The sequence below is a fragment of the Sparus aurata genome, chromosome 20 (assembly GCF_900880675.1).
Source record: "Sparus aurata chromosome 20, fSpaAur1.1, whole genome shotgun sequence".
In the NCBI taxonomy this organism is placed as follows: Eukaryota; Metazoa; Chordata; class Actinopteri; order Spariformes; family Sparidae; genus Sparus; species Sparus aurata.
The window spans coordinates 13,697,197-13,718,622 of record NC_044206.1 but is presented as its reverse complement, the minus strand read 5'-3'; the positions used below and the strand labels follow the sequence as shown (position 1 = coordinate 13,718,622).

Below are 21,426 nucleotides of genomic sequence, written 5' to 3'. Positions count from 1 at the left end.
CTGTCAAAGAAATTTAATGGAGTACAAAATGCAATATATGCCTCAGAAATGGAGGGGAAGAAATACAAGCAGGCCTTTCTCAAAATTTTATTTATGGTGAGTAAATGTGCTTATATGTTGCACCATTATTAGCTAAATGTAGCCTACATAAAGTATCAAAAGTAAAAGTACTTGAAACAAGAATTGATGTTGTGGTTGGCAAAGATAATTTGATCTATTTTCATTTGTATTTTTTTTTTTTTTTTTTTTTACTTAGTTCTTTTTTCTGGGCTAGGTTGTATAACCACCAGGAAAAGAAGACATTAGTCCCAAAAGCTCCAGGTTCAGTGTTTGTATTTCACTTTATTACCCAGTAATTACAGCTTGTCTTATCTGTGCCAAAATCTAATTTGAAGTCTTGATCTTAGTTTATACTGTGTTTACATGGTGCATATTACTTAATAAAGTCCCTAAATAGTGGCTATTTAGCAAATATATAATGAAAATAATAGATGAGATAATTACATTTCTTACATAATTAAACCCGATACCACTCTTCTAGTCGTTAGTTTTGTCCGTCATACATACAAAGAGGTTTAAGTGCAGGTATTTGTATTTATTTATTTTTTTTGTCAATGTGGCTCCACCTAAAATAATTGAATCCTGGAAAACAACGTCACCTAACCCACTCAACAAACAGAGACCCTACTGTCTACACTCATGTCCCGCCTCCAACCACGATCTATGCTCCTATTGGACGTTCCACTGTACGTCGCCTCTTCTCATTGGTCCGTCACCTTGCACTGAAAACCCAACGCGGAACTGCACGAGGAAGCGGCAGACAAAAACAAGAGATAGCCGTGCTACTACGGGATTAAAGACATAATTACGGATGTCTTGGGTAACTCACAAGGTGAAGTCCTGTTCCGTTACTTGGAAACACGTCTCTGTGTTCAACAGGTTGTTTGTATAAAATGATAAAAACAAGGTTTGACGGATAATACTTCCTAGCAATCCTAGAAAGCTTCAGGTAACTAGCCTACGCCCCTGCGCCAAAAGTGGGTAAGGCTGCGTCTTTACGTGTGTTAAATTACTCTTTAAAATCCCTGTGGTATAAAAACTAGCGGGCAGCTAAACACACCTTCTGGTGGGGTTGTTTATTATTTATTTGTCAGCAGACTGAAGATGAACTTAGTCGTTTCTTTGGCTGAGAGCTACAGGTTTTGGTCATTTGACTGACAGGCCTTTCGTGTGTGTGTGAAGTTGCTGGGCAGCGACTTGGTCACGCCTCGTTTCTGTCCTGTCAGTTTGTTGTAATGTTCACAGTAGTTAAACATAAAATACCTCTTTGTAGTTTATGTCGTGACTAAACTGTTGCTAAACCATTATCTTAACCCTGTGAATCTGTTTAGTCCGTGTTGTACCTAAATCATCACTCATTCACCTGCAGTGGCTCCCGGGGGCCTCAGTTCTTACTACCACATTGTGTGACTGTAGCTGTCCAAGCAAGGACTGATAAGTGCAAGGACACACACTAAATGTTGTTGACCAGCAGTAGGGCTGAAACAGTGCTCAGTGCTCAATTTCCCAGATGACAAAATTACGTCTTTAAATCTTTCTGTTGTCCAACCAACAGTCCAAAATCCCAACTCTTCATTAAATATCATACATGGTAAAGGAGAAGCAAATCCTTACATTTAAGAAGCTAAAACTAACAAATGTTTTACAGTTTTGCTTGAAAAATTCATATTTTCTTTTGATCGACAATCTAATCAATTAATTGTTGCAGCTCTAACTAGCAGTCAGCAGTGAACCAGTATGGGTTTTTCTTTTTTTTAATTAGCACAGCACACGTTTCCCACACTGCACTAATCTGGTTGTTGTCAAAAGTAGGTGAGGCTTTTAAGTGTTTTGTTAAAGAACATGACACTTTTATTCAGTGCGGCTACTAACAAACATTTATAATTGTTGATTGATCTGCCTATTATATCTTATGAACTGATTAATTGCCCTGTCTATTCAGTGTCAGACAATAACAAAACAGAGCCAAAAGAAACTAATTTAACTTAAGTTATTAAGGTATGCGGAATATTTACTGTCATATTTGATAAAGAAAATCAAAGGCTCTCATTAAATCACTGACACAAGGTGGAAAAGCATTTTTTATTGGAAAGATTACTATTTGATCAATAAATTAGTTGCAGTCTGTTGCTCAACATAACAATTGGCAAATTGTTTAAGCTCTACTTTTACTATATTTAGATTAGGGCCCCAATTTATCATTTATGTAAAGCAACTTTCAGAAGACTCATTATGTTGATATGATCTTATGATATCTCCTACTGTATATTTCTCATACAAATTAACAATTTGTGAGTAATTTGCAATTGGCATAGAAGTCCCGGGATTGATTAATCTTTTTTGATTTTTGTATATATCTGTCATTGAAATGAATATTGAAAAATATCTACCATATCACCCAGACCCAACTGTTATTAAACAACAAAAAAGGATCACAGAAGCACTAATTATAAGCACTGAAAATGATATTGGACAAATACAGTGTCAATTGTTATAGGGTATAAAACTTGGGGAAAAAGCAGCACAGTAATCTAATCCACAGCATTCTGGTTAAGAAGCTAAGAAATCATACCAATGAATTCCTCTCACGTTACTATTTTTGATTCTTTTCAGAAAAATGTCAACTAAGGAGGGTGGGGAAGGGAAAAATGATCAACCTGTTGCCATGTCGCCTGAAAGAATGGCCACTGACAAAAGCAGAGAAAACCAGAACCAGCGTGGCATTCAGGCAGCAGAAGGCACCACAGACACCAGCACAACAGCAAAAAACTTGGCTATACTGAAAGCACACTCTCTGGATGTGAAGTTCGATGTCGGAGAGGAGTATGATGTTATAGAAACCATCGGCACAGGGGCTTATGGTGTTGTTTCATCTGCCAGGAGGCGGGATAATGGTAGGGCTGATTTGATGAAGAGATAACTCGTAACTCATTTTGTGTATACCAAGATTCTTAATGTTAAATGTGAAAATTCAATACTGGTTTAACATTGTTATTCAAACTCAGTTGCACATCCTGTTTGTCCTGCTGTGTTTGTCCAGGCCAGCAGGTGGCAATAAAGAAGATCTCCAATGCCTTTGAGGTGCTGACAAATGCCAAACGCACATTGCGAGAGCTGAAGATCCTCAAGCATTTCAAACATGACAACATTATCGCCATCAAAGACATCCTGCAGCCGAACCTTCCTCACTCTGCCTTCAAGTCTGTGTATGTATTCTTTTTCCATTGTAAGTTTGGTGGCAAACCACACATGGGCCACAAGGTTCCTGCTCAGGAGAGAGATGTCTGCAGAACTCACAAAACTCACAAAAATTAGATATGTAATTTTACTCAACCTGTTTACATACAATTAAACTTTCCATCAACTTATGTACTGAGAGGCATTTCACTTGCTGTCACTGAATAACAGTTTTCACATTTATCTATTTGTCTAATTGTGTTTTTCATCTCACAGGAATTGTTGACACGAAAATAGTATGTATTTTTTAAACTGAAAATGTGGCCATTCCAGCAGAGATCATTTTATCCCCTGACAAAGGAATGGCGTTTGTTCAGAGGATTTTTGTATAGATGAGAGATGCATTGCGTGATTTTAGAACTCATGCAGTATAATCTGCTGTTTAAATTCTTTGAAGATAATCCACTGCAACAAATTAGAAATTGACTTTTTTCACATGGCCACAGTTCACTTCTATTAGTAAATCAAGATAATTTCAGTTCCTGACAGCTTGTCCAACTCTTGTGAGCTCATCTGTCTTTTCTGAATTTCCCTTGTGTGCAGGTACGTGGTACTGGACCTCATGGAGAGTGACTTGCACCAGATCATACATTCTGCCCAGACGCTCACCTCAGAGCACACCCGCTACTTCCTGTACCAGCTCCTTCGTGGCCTTAAGTATGTGCACTCTGCCAACGTCATCCACCGTGACCTCAAACCCTCCAACCTGTTGGTGAACGAGAACTGTGAGCTAAAAATCGGAGACTTTGGCATGGCGCGGGGTCTAAGTTCACACCCTGAGGAGTCTCACTCCTTCATGACTGAATATGTGGCGACTCGATGGTACCGTGCTCCTGAACTGCTGCTGTCTCTGAATCACTATAGTTTGGCCATTGACTTGTGGTCCGTTGGCTGCATTTTTGCAGAAATGTTGGGCCGTAAGCAGCTTTTTCCTGGTAAGCACTACGTCCACCAGCTCCAGCTCATTCTGTCCGTGTTAGGCACTCCTCCAGAGGGTTTGATAGGTGCTATTAGGGCAGACAGAGTGCGCTCTTATGTTCAGAGTCTTCCATCACGGTCGTCTGTGCCTTTAGCCAAACTGTACCCACAAGCCGAAGCAGACGCTTTGGACTTGCTGGCGGCCATGTTGCGCTTTGACCCTCGTGACAGAATCACTGTAACACAAGCGCTGGAGCATCCTTACCTGGACAAGTACCACGACCAAGACGATGAGCCAATATGCGTGCCAGCTTTTGACTTTGAATTTGACAAGCTTCCTATGAATAAGGAACAAATTAAAGAGGCGATTCTGATGGAGATCCAGGACTTTCATCAAAACAAACAGACCTGTCGTCAAAGGCTGCAGTTCAGGCCTCTGCCAAGGGCGAACGTCAGAGCTGGGGCACAAACCAGTAACCAGTGTAATGCTCAGCCTGCAACTGTTAACCTTAGCAAACCAACACTGGTTCCAATGGCACAACACCCACAAGTAGCACAAGTGAAACCTCAACAGCAACAAGACCACACACCAGCAGAAGTGAACCACACATTTACAAATCAGTTGCAAACCTTTAACAAGCCTGCGTCTCTTTTAGAAGTCATCCCGCCTCATGTGACCCATAATCTGCCTCTGCTCTCGAAAAGTGAAAGTGACCCAGTTGATGTGGACATGCCCAGTGCCAGCTCAGACAGCGGTCAGCCAGAGACCATAGATTTAACCACACCAGTGTCCAGTCAGGACACTCCACCAGAAACAATGAGAGACAGTGAGGTACCAGAGCAGCTAACTAGCACTCAGGCTCCTCTGACTCAGTCCACCCAGAGCCAGTCCATGACCCAGGCTCCCACCTCCATTCCTGCAACGCCAGCACAGACCCTGACACCCCTCCCCACCACTGTGCCTTCCCTTTCTCTCTCTGTGGCACAGGCCCAGTCACTGTCTCAGTCCCTTTCACAGTCACTGTCCAAGAATGCGAGGCCTCCTCCAGGTGCGGGAGAGGGAACCAGAAAAGAAGGAGCCATTTCAGAGGACACCAAAGCTGCACTCAAGGCAGCTTTATTGAAGTCAGCTCTCAGAAACAAAGCCAGGGGTGGTGAGTTCACTGTTTTCCATATCTACTTGTATCACTGACACATGTCATTCTTTAAACCAATTTTGTTTGAATGTGATGTCTTCACTGCAGATGGAGGTGCCTCTGCTCTGGGCATTGACGCTTGTGCAGGAGGAGGTGTATCGTCCTCACTGTCTTCTGTGGCAGAATCGCGTCGGCCTGTCACAGCACAGGAGCGTCAACGAGAACGAGAGGAGAAACGAAGGAAGAGGCAGGAACGGGCAAGAGAGAGGGAGAGGAAAATGAAGGAAAAGGAGAGAAGGGAGGGAAAGCAGGGGGACTCACTGGGTGGGGTTCTTCTTAGTGACAACGACAAAAGCCTTTTGCAACGTTGGACAAAGATGATGGACAGAGGCAGTGAGAAATCTCAAATTCTTAATAATAATGATGGAGCAAAGAACAAGGACTGTAATGTGAACTCTCACCCATGTGTAACCATCGGTGATAGTGCACACGGAGCACTGAACAACAACACAGACAAAGAACCAAGGAAGATTCAGTCTCATGAACAGTTCATCTCTCAAGTTAAACCCAACCAGCAGGGCATTTTTCAGCCTCCCAGCACCCAGCAGCCTTCATTACTTTTCTCCATGAACCAGAGGAAGCCTCCAGCAGATATTGTTGTTGCTGTAAGCGGAGGGATAGAAATAATGACTGTCGCTGGTGGCTTCGTTAAGAATAACACCCTCAAACCTCACAACGAGAGCAATGGACAAAGCGGTTTTAACTGTTTGGGAAACTGGAGCGGGCAGCAGCTAGAGACGAGGCCAGCACAGCAACCACAACCAAACAGGAAGCCGCAGCCTCCCACGACAAGCTTTCTTCAGCCCCAGCTCCAACCTCAAACCCAGCCTGAGCCTCAGCCTCAGTCGCAGCTGATTCCTCTGGAGACCTTTTTGACTAAAGCTCCAACACTAACCACCAGAGAGACAAATGGCAACGTGGATATCGGAGGCCAGAATAACCTTAACTCACACCCAAACCCGTCGTCTTCAAGCGCCGGTCGAATGGAGAAGCTGTGCCCCTCAGTAGGAGAGAAATCTGGGCCACAGACCACAAACCCTCTCTGTGGGGCTTTAGGGGTCCCCTCACAGCCTCATCCAAGCTTAGGATTCACAGATACTGGACAACAGGGGCCCTCCATCGCCCCTGACATCCATACAGTAACACTGCAGCTCTCAAAGTCCCAGGTGTGTCTTCATTGTAAAATACTCTTTTGCTTTTTGCATGTGGACAGAGCATTGATACAGCTGTCATTATAAAAGCTATACAAAAACATACACACCAGGCTTAAATGTCACAATCTTCTGCTTCCTGATTTTAAGGACACAAAGTTCAGTTGACCCAATGTTTCCCGCTTTTCCCCCCGTCAGGTGGAGGACGTTTTACCCCCTGTGTTCTCGGTCACTCCTAAAGGCAGTGGGGCTGGGTACGGTGTGGGCTTTGACCTGGATGATCTTCTCAATCAGTCGCTCACAGACCTGCAGCACTGTGACAGGGACAGGTAAGGTTTTAGATGGAGTGAGCTCGTTACCAGATACTGCTTTGATGAAAAAAACAATGCCTGATACTGGACACAAACACATTTCTGCCCACGTTTTACTGTTTTAATTAGACTATTATCTGCCGTTGTGTATTTCTGGTAGACGTAGTTTAGGCAATTGTTGCTCATAGAGTTTTTAGTTGACCTCATACAGCTGTGTGCTCCACACAATACTGTCGTTACATATGTAATGTTATATATCGGGTTCATCATGAGGGGCGCAGCACAAGTTAAGTCAAAGGATAGGTTCAAATGTTTTCCGAGTGTTCACATGCCATGCCCATGTGGATATCAATAACATAAATGGTTGCAGCAATTGCTGTGGGACAAATTCCTTCTGAAGCCAATATGAGGCTGCTGCAGTCAGAGTTGAATTAATCCCTTTTTATACTAAAATCCTGCTTTGTGTTATTATTGCACATCTACATCAAGGCTGCTGCAAGTCTTTATGCCTGGCGCTATACTAAAAAGTGTTTAGTTTAGCAGTTGCAACTTATAATTGTTTTCACTTGTGTAGTTGTGTTTGACCCAAAAAAAATTAATAAAGGGCTTAATTTCAGTTTATTATCATAAATGACATACAGAAGCATGGAACAGTCTTTTGAGAATCTGGACTCTGCATTTTTGCTAGAAAAAAATGATTTCAACCATGACTGAAATGTCAAAGCAGTTGTCGATTAATTTTCTTTTTTTTTGTTGCAGAAATGTTGTAGGTGGCCAAATGATTAACTCGTCATTGTTAAATGTCGTTATGTGTTAAAGGGTGATAGTAGTCTGATAGTTATCGTGCAAGTTAGCATTAACCCATGTACGTGGAAACAAGGGTCTGACTGAAACCCAGGTTGGGATTTCAAAATCCGGTTTGGTGAATTTATCCACCAAGCGAGACCAGATTTCACTCTTTTTTTTTTTTTTTTTTTACTACAATGTAACTGACTCTCCCAGTCTTTGTTTACTTTTAGTGAGTGATTGCCACTAATAAGCTACACTTCAGATGACTTCTAAAAGGGTCAAAGCACCAGATTATAAATGAGAAATGTTATTAATGAGCTTTAACCAAATGGATTTTCTGAAAGATCCCTCTAGACATGTTTTAGGACAGGAAGATATTTCTGCTGTGAATATACAGTGTGGCTTGAAATGTCTGAATGGTTTTAAAAGTTTAAGTACAATGCACACATTTTTTTTCAACTTCACTGAAAAGTCAATACTTAAGTGTTTGTCTACCAGAGACAGATATCAGGGAACTCAGAGGAACTTCTCTGCACATACATCAATCTGCACAGTGAAGGTCAAATATCCAGCTGACATAACAAGGAGGACAAATCCCAGTGGCTGCAGATGTGCATGTTGATATCAGGACAGTTTTGGCTTTCAGTGTTGGTTCTCAGTTCTGTTTTAGGATTTTGTATGATCAAAGAAAAGGGCCACTCTAATGCTCTGTATATTGTTCTCCTCCTTCATCAGTTATGACTCAGCCCCCCTCTCGGCCTCCCTCTTATCTGATTGGAGCGAGGTTCACCGCATGACTCCAGCTGATCTGGAATCGCTGCAGCAGGAGTTGCAGCTCGGCTCTCCCATGATCCTCTCTGATACCATTCCCCCTGACGCCTAACTTTCCCTCCTGGAATTTCAAAGACGATTGTGTAAATGTTAGTTTTTTTAAAAGCATGGAAATTTTGACTAAAGACTCATCAGATTAATTTAAAAGCTAGCTTTTTTAATAGGCACTACTGAGCAGTCTTTTTTTTTTACCGTAACGACATGCTGCACTTTCTTTATAATAAAGAAAACTGTGTCATCATCACTTGTCTCTGCCTCTGTAATTTTGTCCCTCAAACTTACTTTAAAATAAGTCAAATACTTAAAATAACAAGTAAAAGGATTAACTAATTTGCATTTCTGTGAACACATTTGTTTAAAAAACATGTGTTGCATGAACAAAACTGAAGTCTTTGTCCATGTGCGACATGATAGGACTGCAACTTCTGATGCTCATATAAAATGTAGAAAAAATATTTAGAACTGTTTCCCAAAGCCAAGTCTTGTTCTCAAGTCAAAGATATTAAGTTTACCGTCTGGCTTCTTTATTCCTCTGACAATAATCACATTTAAGAAGCTGGAATCAGAAAATTCAAAGACATTTTCATCCTTAAAAATGAGTCAAATCCATCAATTATTACAATAGCTGATACATTTAATAGGTGACAACTAATCAATAAATTGTTGCAAGTCTAAAATATGATACATTCAAAAACAGGGCTATCAGAAGTTAAACTGAGCACTGACCTGATTTTGAAAAAGAATGAAATTAACAATTCATTTCAAATACAGAACACAATTTATTAAGCTCATAATTCTGATTTAAAATACGAAACCTATCCAAACTAATTTGAATCAAAGATCATAGTAACAGTCATAATTCTAAAAATCAAGAGTATGTTACGCTTCATGTTCAGTATGGCTTAATGTGCATGTCAGGTACGTTTTTTTTTTACTTTTACTATTCAGAAAAACTTTGGACGTAATTCAGACGTCATCTCCTTCATTTGTCCTGGTTGGCCTTTCACCTTTCAGAAATCCAGTTTGTAAACATCTTATCTCTGAAGCAGAAGCAGTAAGGAGGACAGACAGCTGACCAACATGGCAGTCCTCCCACTCCAGTTCACATTAGCTCCTCCATACAGTCGGATCTCAGGAACCGTGTTGCCGATGAAGCTCGAGTAGCTTGTCAGTCTGGCGTACACACCTGGCTTGTTTCTGTGAGCACAGCCCAGCCCGAAACTCACCACCCCAGCCTGCACCCAGGTCCCGTTTGCCATCTGGCAGACGAGGGGCCCTCCTGAATCACCCTGCACAGATGACAAACACACACAGACCTGTTAAGCTTCCACCACTGGGAGGTATCAAAGTACTCAAAAGAAAAGTCTTAGCATGTTAGCATTCAGAGCCATTTTCAGTGCATGCAAGCAGTGTGTTTGTAAATGTAAACACACAACAGCTGATCGAACAGTACCTGGCAGGAGTCCTTGCCGCCCTCCTGGTATCCAGCGCAGATCATGTCATACAGGATATCCACCTGCTCGATTGGGTCCGTGCGGTACATCTCCTGACATGAACTCTGGGAGATGATTGGCACCTGCACTTCCTGCAGAGTCCCGACACCTGGCAGAGGGACTGAGGGGAAAAAGAGGACAGATGAAGAATAAGAAGACAAATTAAACAACAGGCTTAATGTGTATGTATATAATCAACAAGGTAAAACCACTTGGTTGTTTTAACTATGTTTCATGCTATTTATTACCATTTCTCAGAGTTTCTTGTCTTATGTTCTTTGTATATTTTTTTAAATGGTTATTGTATCTCCTTTTAGTTTTATTTATTTTATTTTATTTGTTTTAATGGTGGTTGCAACCAGCAGTAAGCAAGGATAGTATATAGTGCTTCGAGGTGCATTACAACCACCATTTACATAGTATTATAATGTGTAAAGTATTAGCATAACATCGACAGTTTATTGCTATCATCACTATCGATATATCGTGACATCCTAAAATGTGGGTGCTGTCACGAATTACTTTAGAAAAAACTGTTCTCGTGTGTAAAAGAAAAACTAAACTGGATTAATCTGACAACGACATCATGATATGAATACACTGAATGTGTGTAAACAAATTTCATCTAAACTCAATCAGCCATAATGATTTCTAAACATTAGTCATTACTGGCGTTTAGAACTTGGGCTGCATAATACTGGCACACCAGATAACTTGAATAGCTCTGTTTGATATAACTCATGATTCTAAAATGACGGGCATGATTTCGTAGAGTCATGTATTTTACCAAACAACCAAAGTGAGCCCTTCCTTGTTTTATAAATTGATCATGAATGATTGCGATTAGTGTTTTGCTGTGCATGAAGCACAAAAATCCCATGTTTCCAATAAGACTTGTCATGAAAAATTAAAACTGTGGGAGTTCTCCTTTTGTAACTAGCAACAGAAGGGTGTAGCAGGGTATGTCGACGCTGAGGTGATATACTGTGCAGCCTCATCAATAACCCATCAAGTTCCATGCTCTACTGTAGGAAGGAACTGTAAATGATACCTATAGGAGGACAAAGTTAATCATCAAAAATGTATCACTACTTGCTATATATTTCTTTACACCTGGACCTGCACTTGACACGTGATATCATTATACTGTTGAAAAAGCAACATGACAACATCGTGAAAGCAGATGTGAATTACTCTAATCCTTTCAATCCTTGATTTTATCCCCCCCCCCCCTTTACATAAACAAAATGATTATTTGCATGCCAGAGGCTAAAAATGAAAGAATAAAATTGAATTGGAGACTTGTAAAATAATTAACTGTTGAATAATAATGTTGCACACACGTTAACATGATGTGAAGAAGTCTTACCGTCATCCCGGATGTTCCCCCAGCCGGTGACATAGCACTGCATGCCACCTTGGAACAGCGTGCCAGAGGCGGGCAGGCAGACAGGACGGACGTAATCGGACCAGGTTACCGGACTGGACAGCTGCACCAAAGCCAAATCCTTCCCATTGTGAGGTTCAGTGTAACCGGATGGAATCACTATCCGGCTCACGCGATGCGTTGACTGGTGAGAGTTGAAGCCATTGAGCTGGTACCGGCCAACGTAGATGATGTAAGAGCTCACGTCGGACGGACTGAAAGAAGATGGAGGGAATAAAAACCTGCTAGTCAGGAAATGTGAAACCTTACATTTATACTGAAAGAGGGTATTTGAATGGCCTACGGTGCACCTTATAATAAGCTTGATGTTTACAACATTGTTGAGGCAATATTTTGAAAGGCAAGTAGAGGAAAGTTGTCAATTTAGAAGCATTTAGACATCTAATTATTTGAAGGCAGGAGTACAGAAACACTGTGAGCCCTGATTTAAACTGAAACTAAAAGCTGCTTCACTCTGCTTGGTTTTAAAGAGACCATTAAGATCTAATCCTGTTAAAAATGACCGCATTAACGTGTTTTTTCTTTATCTAGTTTGGACAGAAATAATTTCATACTTGCTGTCTTTTAAAGGTGGTCATAAGTAAATTTCAAATGTCCTTATGCGATTGCTGAATTTAAGGTCAGAGTCCAAAATTACACCAAGAATTCTGGCTTGATTTATGAATTTTGGTGTCATGGATTGAAGCCACAATATGAGAAAATACAGGTGGAGGGCAGGATCTCCGCAGAGACACCGGCACAATGGAGTGATAGAAGTAGTGGGTCATAAGTGATGATAGATTTTTGTCTAACATTTAAGTCCATGCTGTTGTTTTAAATAATATTAGTGCTACAACGACTTGTGTAGCAAATACTTAATTGTGTAATCGGCTAACACCAAAAACGGTTAGAGGAAACACTGAAACCTGATAATCAACCAGGCGGATAATCGGTGGAATCTTAGTTCTTAAAGACATTTTGGTGTTCAAGAACTTTGCACTTTGCAAGAGATTGTTAGATTATTAATCATATTCTCCTTGAAAGCAATCGATTTCACTACAGGGTTTGCAAAAAAAATACTCTGACGGCTCATACGAGAAGCTGAGCACCTGTGGACTGGCGTTCAAATGAAAAATCCACCTGATGATTTTTCTGTGAGGAGATTTTCTTACTTGACGAAACAATGAGCGGCTGACAGGACCCAGTTCTCTGTGATGATGGAGCCTCCACAGATATGACCATCAGTGTTTGTCTGGAAGCCGAGGGGAGAAAAAAAAAGAGTGAGTCACCTCAGCATCACAGGCAAACCCCTCTCTTAGCGGGTCAGTCTGGTAAACAACACTAAACCGCACATGTAACCTGCTACAGGCACAGGGGATCGTGGCTGTTCCAGAGGGGCCTACCTGTATATCCACCTGCCAGGGCCAAAATCCATCTGTGGCGTCCACCCCACCCACAATCCTGTTCTCCTGTAACGGTGGTCGGCCACAGAATTGTTGGGCGTAGGAGGCTAAAATACCTGAATGTGATCATAAATGGCACTTCAGATTCAGTCGGACCGAGGCAGCTCAAATTTTCACAGTACGACACAAAAACGCAGCTTTTGTGGATCAGCTAACAGCACATACAACATGTTCTACAGGTGGACAAAGAGAGACAGTCATGGCGAGAGCAGGGAGGGGGATGGCGGGTGATACTCACCTGACACGCACCAAAAAATGGCAGGAAACTGAAGTTTGGCCGACATTTTGCTTTGTTTCGCGACACTAGTAATGCTTGAACTACTGCTGGAGCAGATTCAATGATGATATATCCGAAACCTTAAAAAAATAATCTTCGGCACCGTTATATGTACCTGCCCTCTTCTTCAGGTGTGACTCCGGCAGTACAGTTAAAATCATTAAAAAGTTACATCTCTTTCGATAAAATCACGTCGTCAAGCGTTTCACCGTCGACAAAATCCCTCCAGCTTGACCAAATAAGGTTGCAGGTAAATTCAGAGCGGAGGCTTCGATCACAAACAGCTGGCTACCTGTCCGCTCTACCTACAGCCAATCACATCTTCTTGTCCCGCCCTCCTCATCCACCTGAGCCAATGGAATTAAAGGAATGTAAGCGGGACAAATCGTATCCTCCTTCCGATTTGGTCTCATACAAAGTAAGTTTATTTATATGTATATATGTTTGTGTATATATATATATATATATACACACACACACACACACAAACACACACATATACATATATAATTGATATGTTTTATTTATCTTTAGGTTTTATGTGGCCATTTCAATTGAACAGCCAATTATCACTTCAAGAATTACTTTTATTTTAGTTTTTGGATATTATAATTAGTATAATTTCAAGATGTTAAACTCTATTCTTTCCATCTTTCCTACACTGTTTTGAGATTGCAATGAATGTTTATTCTCTTCACTTTGTAGGAACAAGGAGAACTCCATGTAGCTGCATGTCTGACAACTAGTTTAACAGGTATATGTTTGAGGTGAAGGAGCTGGGACGGACCTGCTTCAGCCCTCTCTCTGCTGACAATGTTTACACACTAGTTATGTCTAACCATGACACCACCTGTTCCCTTGATCCGATTCCTTCCTCCCTTCTCCAAGACATCTCACACGACATCTTGCCATTTCTCACCACCCTGATCAACTCCTCCCTCCACCTTCTTTCAGCACCGTTCAAGCCCTCCTGAAGAAACCCCCCCTAGACTCAGCTGACATCTGAAACTACAGACATGTATCTCTTCTTTCATTCCTCTCCAAAACCGTGGAACGCAAGAACCCAACTGTCCTATCATTTATAAACCACCTCCTTGAACCTAATTAGTCAGGCTTCAGGACTGCCCACTCCACTGAGAAGGCCCTGCTCACAGTGACTGAGTCTCTCCGTGCTGCCAGAGCCTTGTCTTGCTCTACCGTCCTCATTCTCCTCGACCTCTTCTACGTTTGACACAGTCAACCACCAGATCCTCCTCTCCACTCTGGTTGAACTTGGCATTGCTGACCCTGCTCTAATCTGGTTCACATCATACCTGATAAATTGCACCTTTCAGGTCATATGGACTGTTCCTCTCTTTTCCCTCATCCTCCTCCGACACCCACGTTGCAACAGGCATCTCTGCTTTGACAACTGCGCACCACCTCAAGCTCAACCTTCATAAAACTGAACTCCTTTTCCGCCTGGGAAAGGACTGCGCTCGCATGGACCTAGTGTTGACTGTTGTTGTTGACTGTTGAGGACGTCCGATATCGCCCTCATCAACTGCGAGGGACCTGGGCGTAATCCTCGATGACAGACTATCCTGCACCCCTAACATCACTGCTGTGGCCGATTCTGCTGTTTTGCCCTCTACAACATCCGCAGGATCTGGTCTTTCCTCACAAAGGACACAATGCAACTCCTGATCCAAGTGCTAGTCTTTTCCCGCCTGATCTACTAGAACTCGCTCTTGGCTGGACTCTCAGCCTCTGTGACTACTCTGTTGCAGGGTATCCATGAAGCTGCCGTGCGCCTCGTTTTCAATCTACTCAAATTCTCCCATTTGACCCCACTACTAAGTGACCTCCACTGGCTTCCTGTTGCAGCTCACATCCAAAGATGATGGTACTGGCCTTCAAGGCCATCAAAGGAACTGCACCCATCTACCTCCTGTTAGTTGGTTTTTTAAAGCATGAAAATTTTTACTAAAGACTAATCAAATTAATTTAAAGGCTAGCTTTCTTAATAGGCACTACTGAGCAGTCTTCTTTTACCATAACAACATGCTGCACTTTCATTATAATAAAGAAAACTGTGTCGTCATCACTTGTCTCTGCCTCTGTAATTCTGTCTCTCAAACTTACACACACAAGTAGAAGGATAAATTGATTTGCATTTCTATAGACACATTTGTTTCAAGGGTATGGCGACGCTGAGAAGATATATTGTGCAGCCCTATCTATAACCCATCTGTTCCGTACTCTACTGTAGAGAAACTGTAAATGACACCTATAGGAGGGCAGAGTTTATCATTAAAAATGTATTACCACCTACTATATATATTCTTCTTCTTTACACCTGGACCTGCACTTGACACATGAATCATTATACTATTGAAAAAGCAACATAACAAGATCATGAAAGCATATGTGGATTATCTCTAAACCTGTCGATCCTTGACTTTATCCTCTTTACATACACATAATTATTATTTGCATTCCAGAGGCTAAAAACATAAAAGAATTTAATTGAATTTCTGAGATTTTTAAAATAATTAACTGCTGAATATTGACAATGCACACACGTCTACATGACGTACCAAGGTACTTGTACTTGGTCTGAGTTTTTCCATTTTCTGCAACTTCATGCTTCTGTTGTGTATCGACGTCTCGTTCTTTGTTTATTCAAAAAGTTTTTCAGAGTCACAAAAAACGCCCCAAAATCCCCAGGAGTCTTCAAAGCTGAGTGCAGTGGAGTTTTATTGCTGGCACCAAAACCCAAGACCATATACACAGACAAAGTTTATGAGGAATGATCTAACATTGAGTATTAGGAGTCATTTTTTATACCCCAAAAACTGGGAGTGGAAATATCCAACTCCTTCCGTTGCCTCAGGGTCTCACCCAATCCTTACTCTTCCAATAGCTATACCTCAACTTTGTTGACACTGGCATTTTTCTTTGGTATCCCCCCTCCCTCTTTCTCTGGAATCCAGGCTGTACCTGACACCAATATCTCCTAATGTCTTTCAACGACATTGAAGGTGTTTCCCTCAGAATATACCAGTAGCTTTAGTCCGGCCTTTGTTTTTCGTTTTTTTTATAAAAAAACAAGTTTTCTTCCTGATGTATCCCACTATGTTCGACTACTATGTTTTACTGCATTAAAAAAAGATAATAATAATAGAAGTGTTGCATATTTAGTTACATGATTTCACTCGTGTCTGGTTACATTTCACATCCATAAGGTTTACAATACAGCACATTCAATTGATAAGTGCATATTCAATCAGCTGGTGTGGAATTACATACATTTCAACCACTTATCATGATCCCTTCACATGTGATTATCATTTAGCAAATACAACAATCATTACCAGTAACTACTTATTTTAATTTTACTCAACACTTCCACGACATTTTCGATGCGTATATTGTACTTTTACTGCGCTACATTTACTGGACATCTGTAGTTATTACTACAAACTACAAATGAAAACACTGATTCTCAAAATTGGAAAAATACCCATCCCAGTTCATCCCAGCTCTACAGTCATTCATGACCACCACTGTGAGAAAATTAACATTACATCCATAATCACAAAAAATTACTCTGACGGCTCATATGAGAAGCTGGGCACCTGTGGATTGGCGCTCAAATGAAAAATCCACCTGATGATTTTTCAGTGTGAAGAGATTTTTCTTACTTGACGAAACAATGAGCGGCTGACAGGACCCAGTTCTCTGTGATGATGGAGCCTCCACAGATATGACCATCAGTGTTTGTCTGGAAGCCGAGGGGAGAAAAAAAAAAGAGTGAGTCACCTCAGCATCACAGGCAAACCCCTCTCTTAGCGGGTCAGTCTGGTAAACAACACTAAACCGCACATGTAACCTGCCACAGGCACAGAGGATCGTGGCTGTTCCAGAGGGGCCTACCTGTATATCCACCTGCCAGGGCCAAGATCCATCTGTGGCGTCAACCCCACCCACAATCCTGTTCTCCTGTAACGGTGGTCGGCCACAGAATTGTTGGGCGTAGGAGGCTAAAATACCTGAATGTGATCATAAATGGCACTTCAGATTCAGTCGGACCGAGGCAGCTCAAATTTTCACAGTACGACACAAAAACGCAGCTTTTGTGGATCAGCTAACAGCACATACAACATGTTCTACAGGTGGACAAAGAGAGACAGTCATGGCAGGTGATAGATAGATAGATAGATAGATAGATAGATAGATAGATAGATAGACAATATGTATAAGAATCAGAATTCCCTTATTAGTCCTGCAAATGGAGAAATGTGTGAATCACAGCAGCCAAGGGACAGTAATATTACAATAAACAACACTAATAGTAAAAAAAACAACAACCATGTAACATGTAAACATATAACAACATGTAAATATATAAACAGTGTAGTTATAAACAGTGATGTAGTGTTTTGTTATAAATATATATACATATATACACATATATACATACATATATACGTATATATGTGTATATGTGTTCAATGATGATATCCATGAAACTTAAAAACAAAAGAAACAAAACAAAACTTCGGCACCGTTATATCTACCTGCCCTCTTCTCCAGGTGTGACTCCGGTAGCACAGGTGATATCTTTAAAAAGTTACATCCCCTATGATAAGATCACGTCTTCACGCGTTTTACCGCCGACAAAATCCCTCTAGGTTGTGTAAATAATGTTGCAGGTGAATTCAGAGTGGTGGCTTCGACCATAGACATATATATATATATGTATATATGTCTATGGCTTCGACCACTAACAGCTTCTTCTTCTCTGGTTTAATGGAGGACCGCAGACCAACGTGTGAAGGTGCATACCGCCACCTACTGTACCAGAGTGTAGCCTCAGGGCTTTATGTACTTCAGGTTACATTCTGCAAGTAAATGCACCCCCCCCCCCCCCCCCAAAAAAAAACAAACAAACAAACAAACAAACAAATAAATAAAAACAACAAATTTAAATAAATAATCAAATAAATTATATATATATATATATATATATATTATACCTTACAATTTAAACCGTTATCTTTCAGAAACATTATGAGAGCATTCCCTCATTTAATCACTCATCCTTAAAATCCCTTCCAAAGTCCATCTCCGCCCAAGTTCATAAATCCTACAACCTAGTTCATTCCACTCACCATCATATTTGCTACATTTTATGACAACATCTTAAATATCTTCAGCAACCTGACAGACATCACACTTATTCGACACACACTTTACCATTATCGTAGTCTTAGCATTATAATGATCATCCTCTTTCTTCTGCACTTCCCATTAAAATCCGTCATGTTAACTGATTTCTGAATGCTGTAGTAATGTCTTCCCCTTTCCCTCCTTATTAATGACTTGGCCTCACCTTTACCAAAGGGGACTTTTATAATATCATCATCATTTCATTCCATGCTCTTTTAGCAGCATCGTCTGCTTTCTCATCACCCTCTACACGAAAATGAGCAGGAACCCAACAAAACTGCACATTAATTCCAAGTCTTTGTAGTCTCAGCATTATAATATATATTTCCATCAATAGAACGTATCTTGCAGTTTCTTTTGAATTCAAGCTTCCGAGAGCTGCAGCTGAATCTGAGCAAATGACAACTCTCTCAAGTGTTACCTCTTCTACCCATAAAGTGATGACACAATATCTCTGCCAACATTCCCAGAAATATAATTTATCAAACAGAACAGGGCTTATCACACTACCTGTAGGAATACCATGTATCACAAACAGCTGGCTCCACCTGTTCGCTCCACCTACAGCCAATCAGAACTCTTGTCCCACCCTCCTCATCCACCTGAGCCAATGGAATTAAAGGAATTTAAGCGGGACAAATCGTATCTTTAAAGATTTCCGCCTTTATTGACTAGATAAAATAACATCTATCACGGTTCTGTCCAAGTTTATTTTCCTTGTTTCTACAAAAAAATCACATCTCACATCTTAATCTGCAGCAGTCTAGATATTGGTAAGTGATAACCTGCAATTAGCCCAAGTGTTATTGATATTTTACCTATTGTAGCTATACTGTATATGTTGCATTGGAGCCTTTACTTTAGAAATACTCTCATTATAGCCAATATGCTACCTATGATGTGTGTTTGAGGTGTAAGAATTGGTGTGTTCTATTTATATTTATGTTTTACGTGACCATTTCAGTTGCACAGTCAATTATCAATTCAACAATTTGGTAATAATATTATCATTTATCTTGACTAGATAGTCCAAAAACATTTGACAAGTGTGGACATGTCGAAGCTATCTTCAAGGTTTTAAACATCAACACAATGATTTAGGAATTTGAATAAGATCCGAGAAAAAAATAAATAGCGTGCGTGTTTATATGTGACATTCAGTTCTTTCACACACTCGACTGCCAATTGCGCTCATTATTCATGAGCAATTTATGGCACAAAACCACCACCAATGTAAACAACATTATACCTCACAAAACCATGTAGTTTTTGTCGCTATCGAAATGTATTTCTCTTCTATTTTAGTTTTTCCCTACATAAATTCAAGATATTAAACTCCATTCTTTAAAACTTGCCTGTAAACTTACACTGTTTTGAGATTGCACTGAATGTTTACTCTCTTCACTCTGTGGGCGCAAGGAGAACTCGGTGCAGCTCCATGTGTGATAACCAGGTAGCCTATATGTTTGAGGTGAAGGAGCCGGGATGGAACTGGAGTGCACACAAGATAAATCCTGGGTGGAAGACATGTATGACTCAACCAGGTGAAAGGTCAAACGCTGTCGTAAATTTAGTAGATGAGTGTATGCAAGTGATTATATGTAAATTATAAAAATCTTTTTACATTTTTGGCTGAAGTGTGAACATATTGTGAACTCATTCAATTGGTTGAGTGTGCCACACTTCTGGGCTGCTGTTATTCTATATGTATATTTTTTTTTTACATGACACCAAATGTTTATTCCTTCTGTCTGTCTATAAAGCTGTCCCTCTTTTTCCCTTCTCTCTTTTCCTCTCTTTCCCTCCCTCCCTCCCTCCCTGCCGCCCTGCCCCAGGCAGTGTGTCTAGTTTCACAGAGCAATTGAAGGTGACAGGGACAGAGAGAAAGGGAGAGGGAGGGAGGGAGGGACAGAGGGAGGACACATCACAGTATCGCCTGGGGCTACACAACAGTAGAGGAAGAGCGAGAGATGGAGGGACAAAGAGAAAAGAGAGGAGAGACTCACGAAAAGTCCTCATCGGGAATTCCATAAACAGGTAATGTGAAAACAAAGTTGCACACGAAGAGTCGAGACACGTGTGTCGCACATGTGTTTGCCCGCGGGTCAACTGATAATTACCTTTTTCTTTTTTTCTTTTCTTTTTTTTTTTTTAACCACTGACGGCGTCTTTTGTGTGTGTGAGCCCCTTCCAACTCTGCTCCCCTCACTCATAATATATGAACGCATTACAGGATCCAGTCAGTAAGAGCAATTATAATGCACTCCCGTTTGTTTTTATTTTAACGACTTGATGAATATTTGTCGTGGCATCGTATCCATGGCGACTGCCTCCACCGCCGCCGCCCCCCACTCCCCCTCCCCTCCCGGCCCAGTACACCACCCCTTCCCCATCCCCCCTTCAGCGCTGAAAAAGCGAGGGATGGCGAGAGAGAGAGAGAGAGAGAGAGAGAGAGAGGTGACAGGAATGAACTAACAAGATGCACTAAAAAAAAATGCATGTCCTGGAGCTACATGAATCTTTGCAGTGAAGCACGCGGCCATCTCTCTCTCTCTCTCTCTCTCTCTCTCTCTCTCACACACACACACACACACACACACGCAGACACACTCACACGCACATTATTGCACTCAGCACATAGGGATCACATAGGTTAAGCCACATTCCAACAACTGGAACACAATAAGATGCAACCAGTTCTAAATAAAGGAAAAACAAAAGCCAGAAAACGAGGGGGGTGGGATGGGATTGGAAGGGTTTGAATGGGGGGGGTTGTTAATAACATGCATTCAGGTTTAGTTTAAAGGGGCACTGTGTAGTTTTGGTAAAGAAATTCAAATACAATTCAAACACAATATAGATATTTAGAATATTAATGAGGTGCAAACTGAGAAATATGAGTTTTTTCCATAATTGAATAAACAAGCTGTTCTCGGGGGAATATAAAGGTCCCCAGAACACTGATTGAAGATGGAAAGGTGGCAGGGTCTGCCACATGTAAACAAAGTGAAACAGTATGAAATCGTGTTGTCCTTTTAAGGTCAGTATGTTTATTTAGTT

General features: G+C 41.0%; 2 protein-coding genes across 2 annotated transcripts; one reads left to right on the top strand and one right to left on the bottom strand.

Annotated features, from left to right (window-relative positions):
• Positions 1-782: 782 nt before the first annotated feature.
• On the top strand, positions 783-8,737 carry mapk7 (mitogen-activated protein kinase 7). The gene is made up of 7 exons (XM_030401107.1): positions 783-892; positions 2,674-2,954; positions 3,101-3,266; positions 3,841-5,369; positions 5,460-6,577; positions 6,761-6,891; positions 8,398-8,737. The coding sequence occupies exons 2-7, from the start codon at positions 2,678-2,680 to the stop codon at positions 8,543-8,545; spliced, it is 3,369 nt and encodes a 1,122-aa protein (XP_030256967.1). The 5' UTR covers positions 783-892; positions 2,674-2,677; the 3' UTR covers positions 8,546-8,737.
• Positions 8,738-9,104: 367 nt separating this feature from the next.
• LOC115570746 (serine protease 27) lies at positions 9,105-13,410 on the bottom strand. The gene is made up of 6 exons (XM_030399451.1): positions 13,114-13,410; positions 12,816-12,931; positions 12,585-12,664; positions 11,356-11,627; positions 9,947-10,107; positions 9,105-9,782 (listed from the first exon to the last, which is right to left on the bottom strand). Exons 1-6 carry the CDS (start codon positions 13,157-13,159, stop codon positions 9,528-9,530), a joined length of 930 nt encoding a protein of 309 aa, XP_030255311.1. The 5' UTR covers positions 13,160-13,410; the 3' UTR covers positions 9,105-9,527.
• Positions 13,411-21,426: the final 8,016 nt, after the last annotated feature.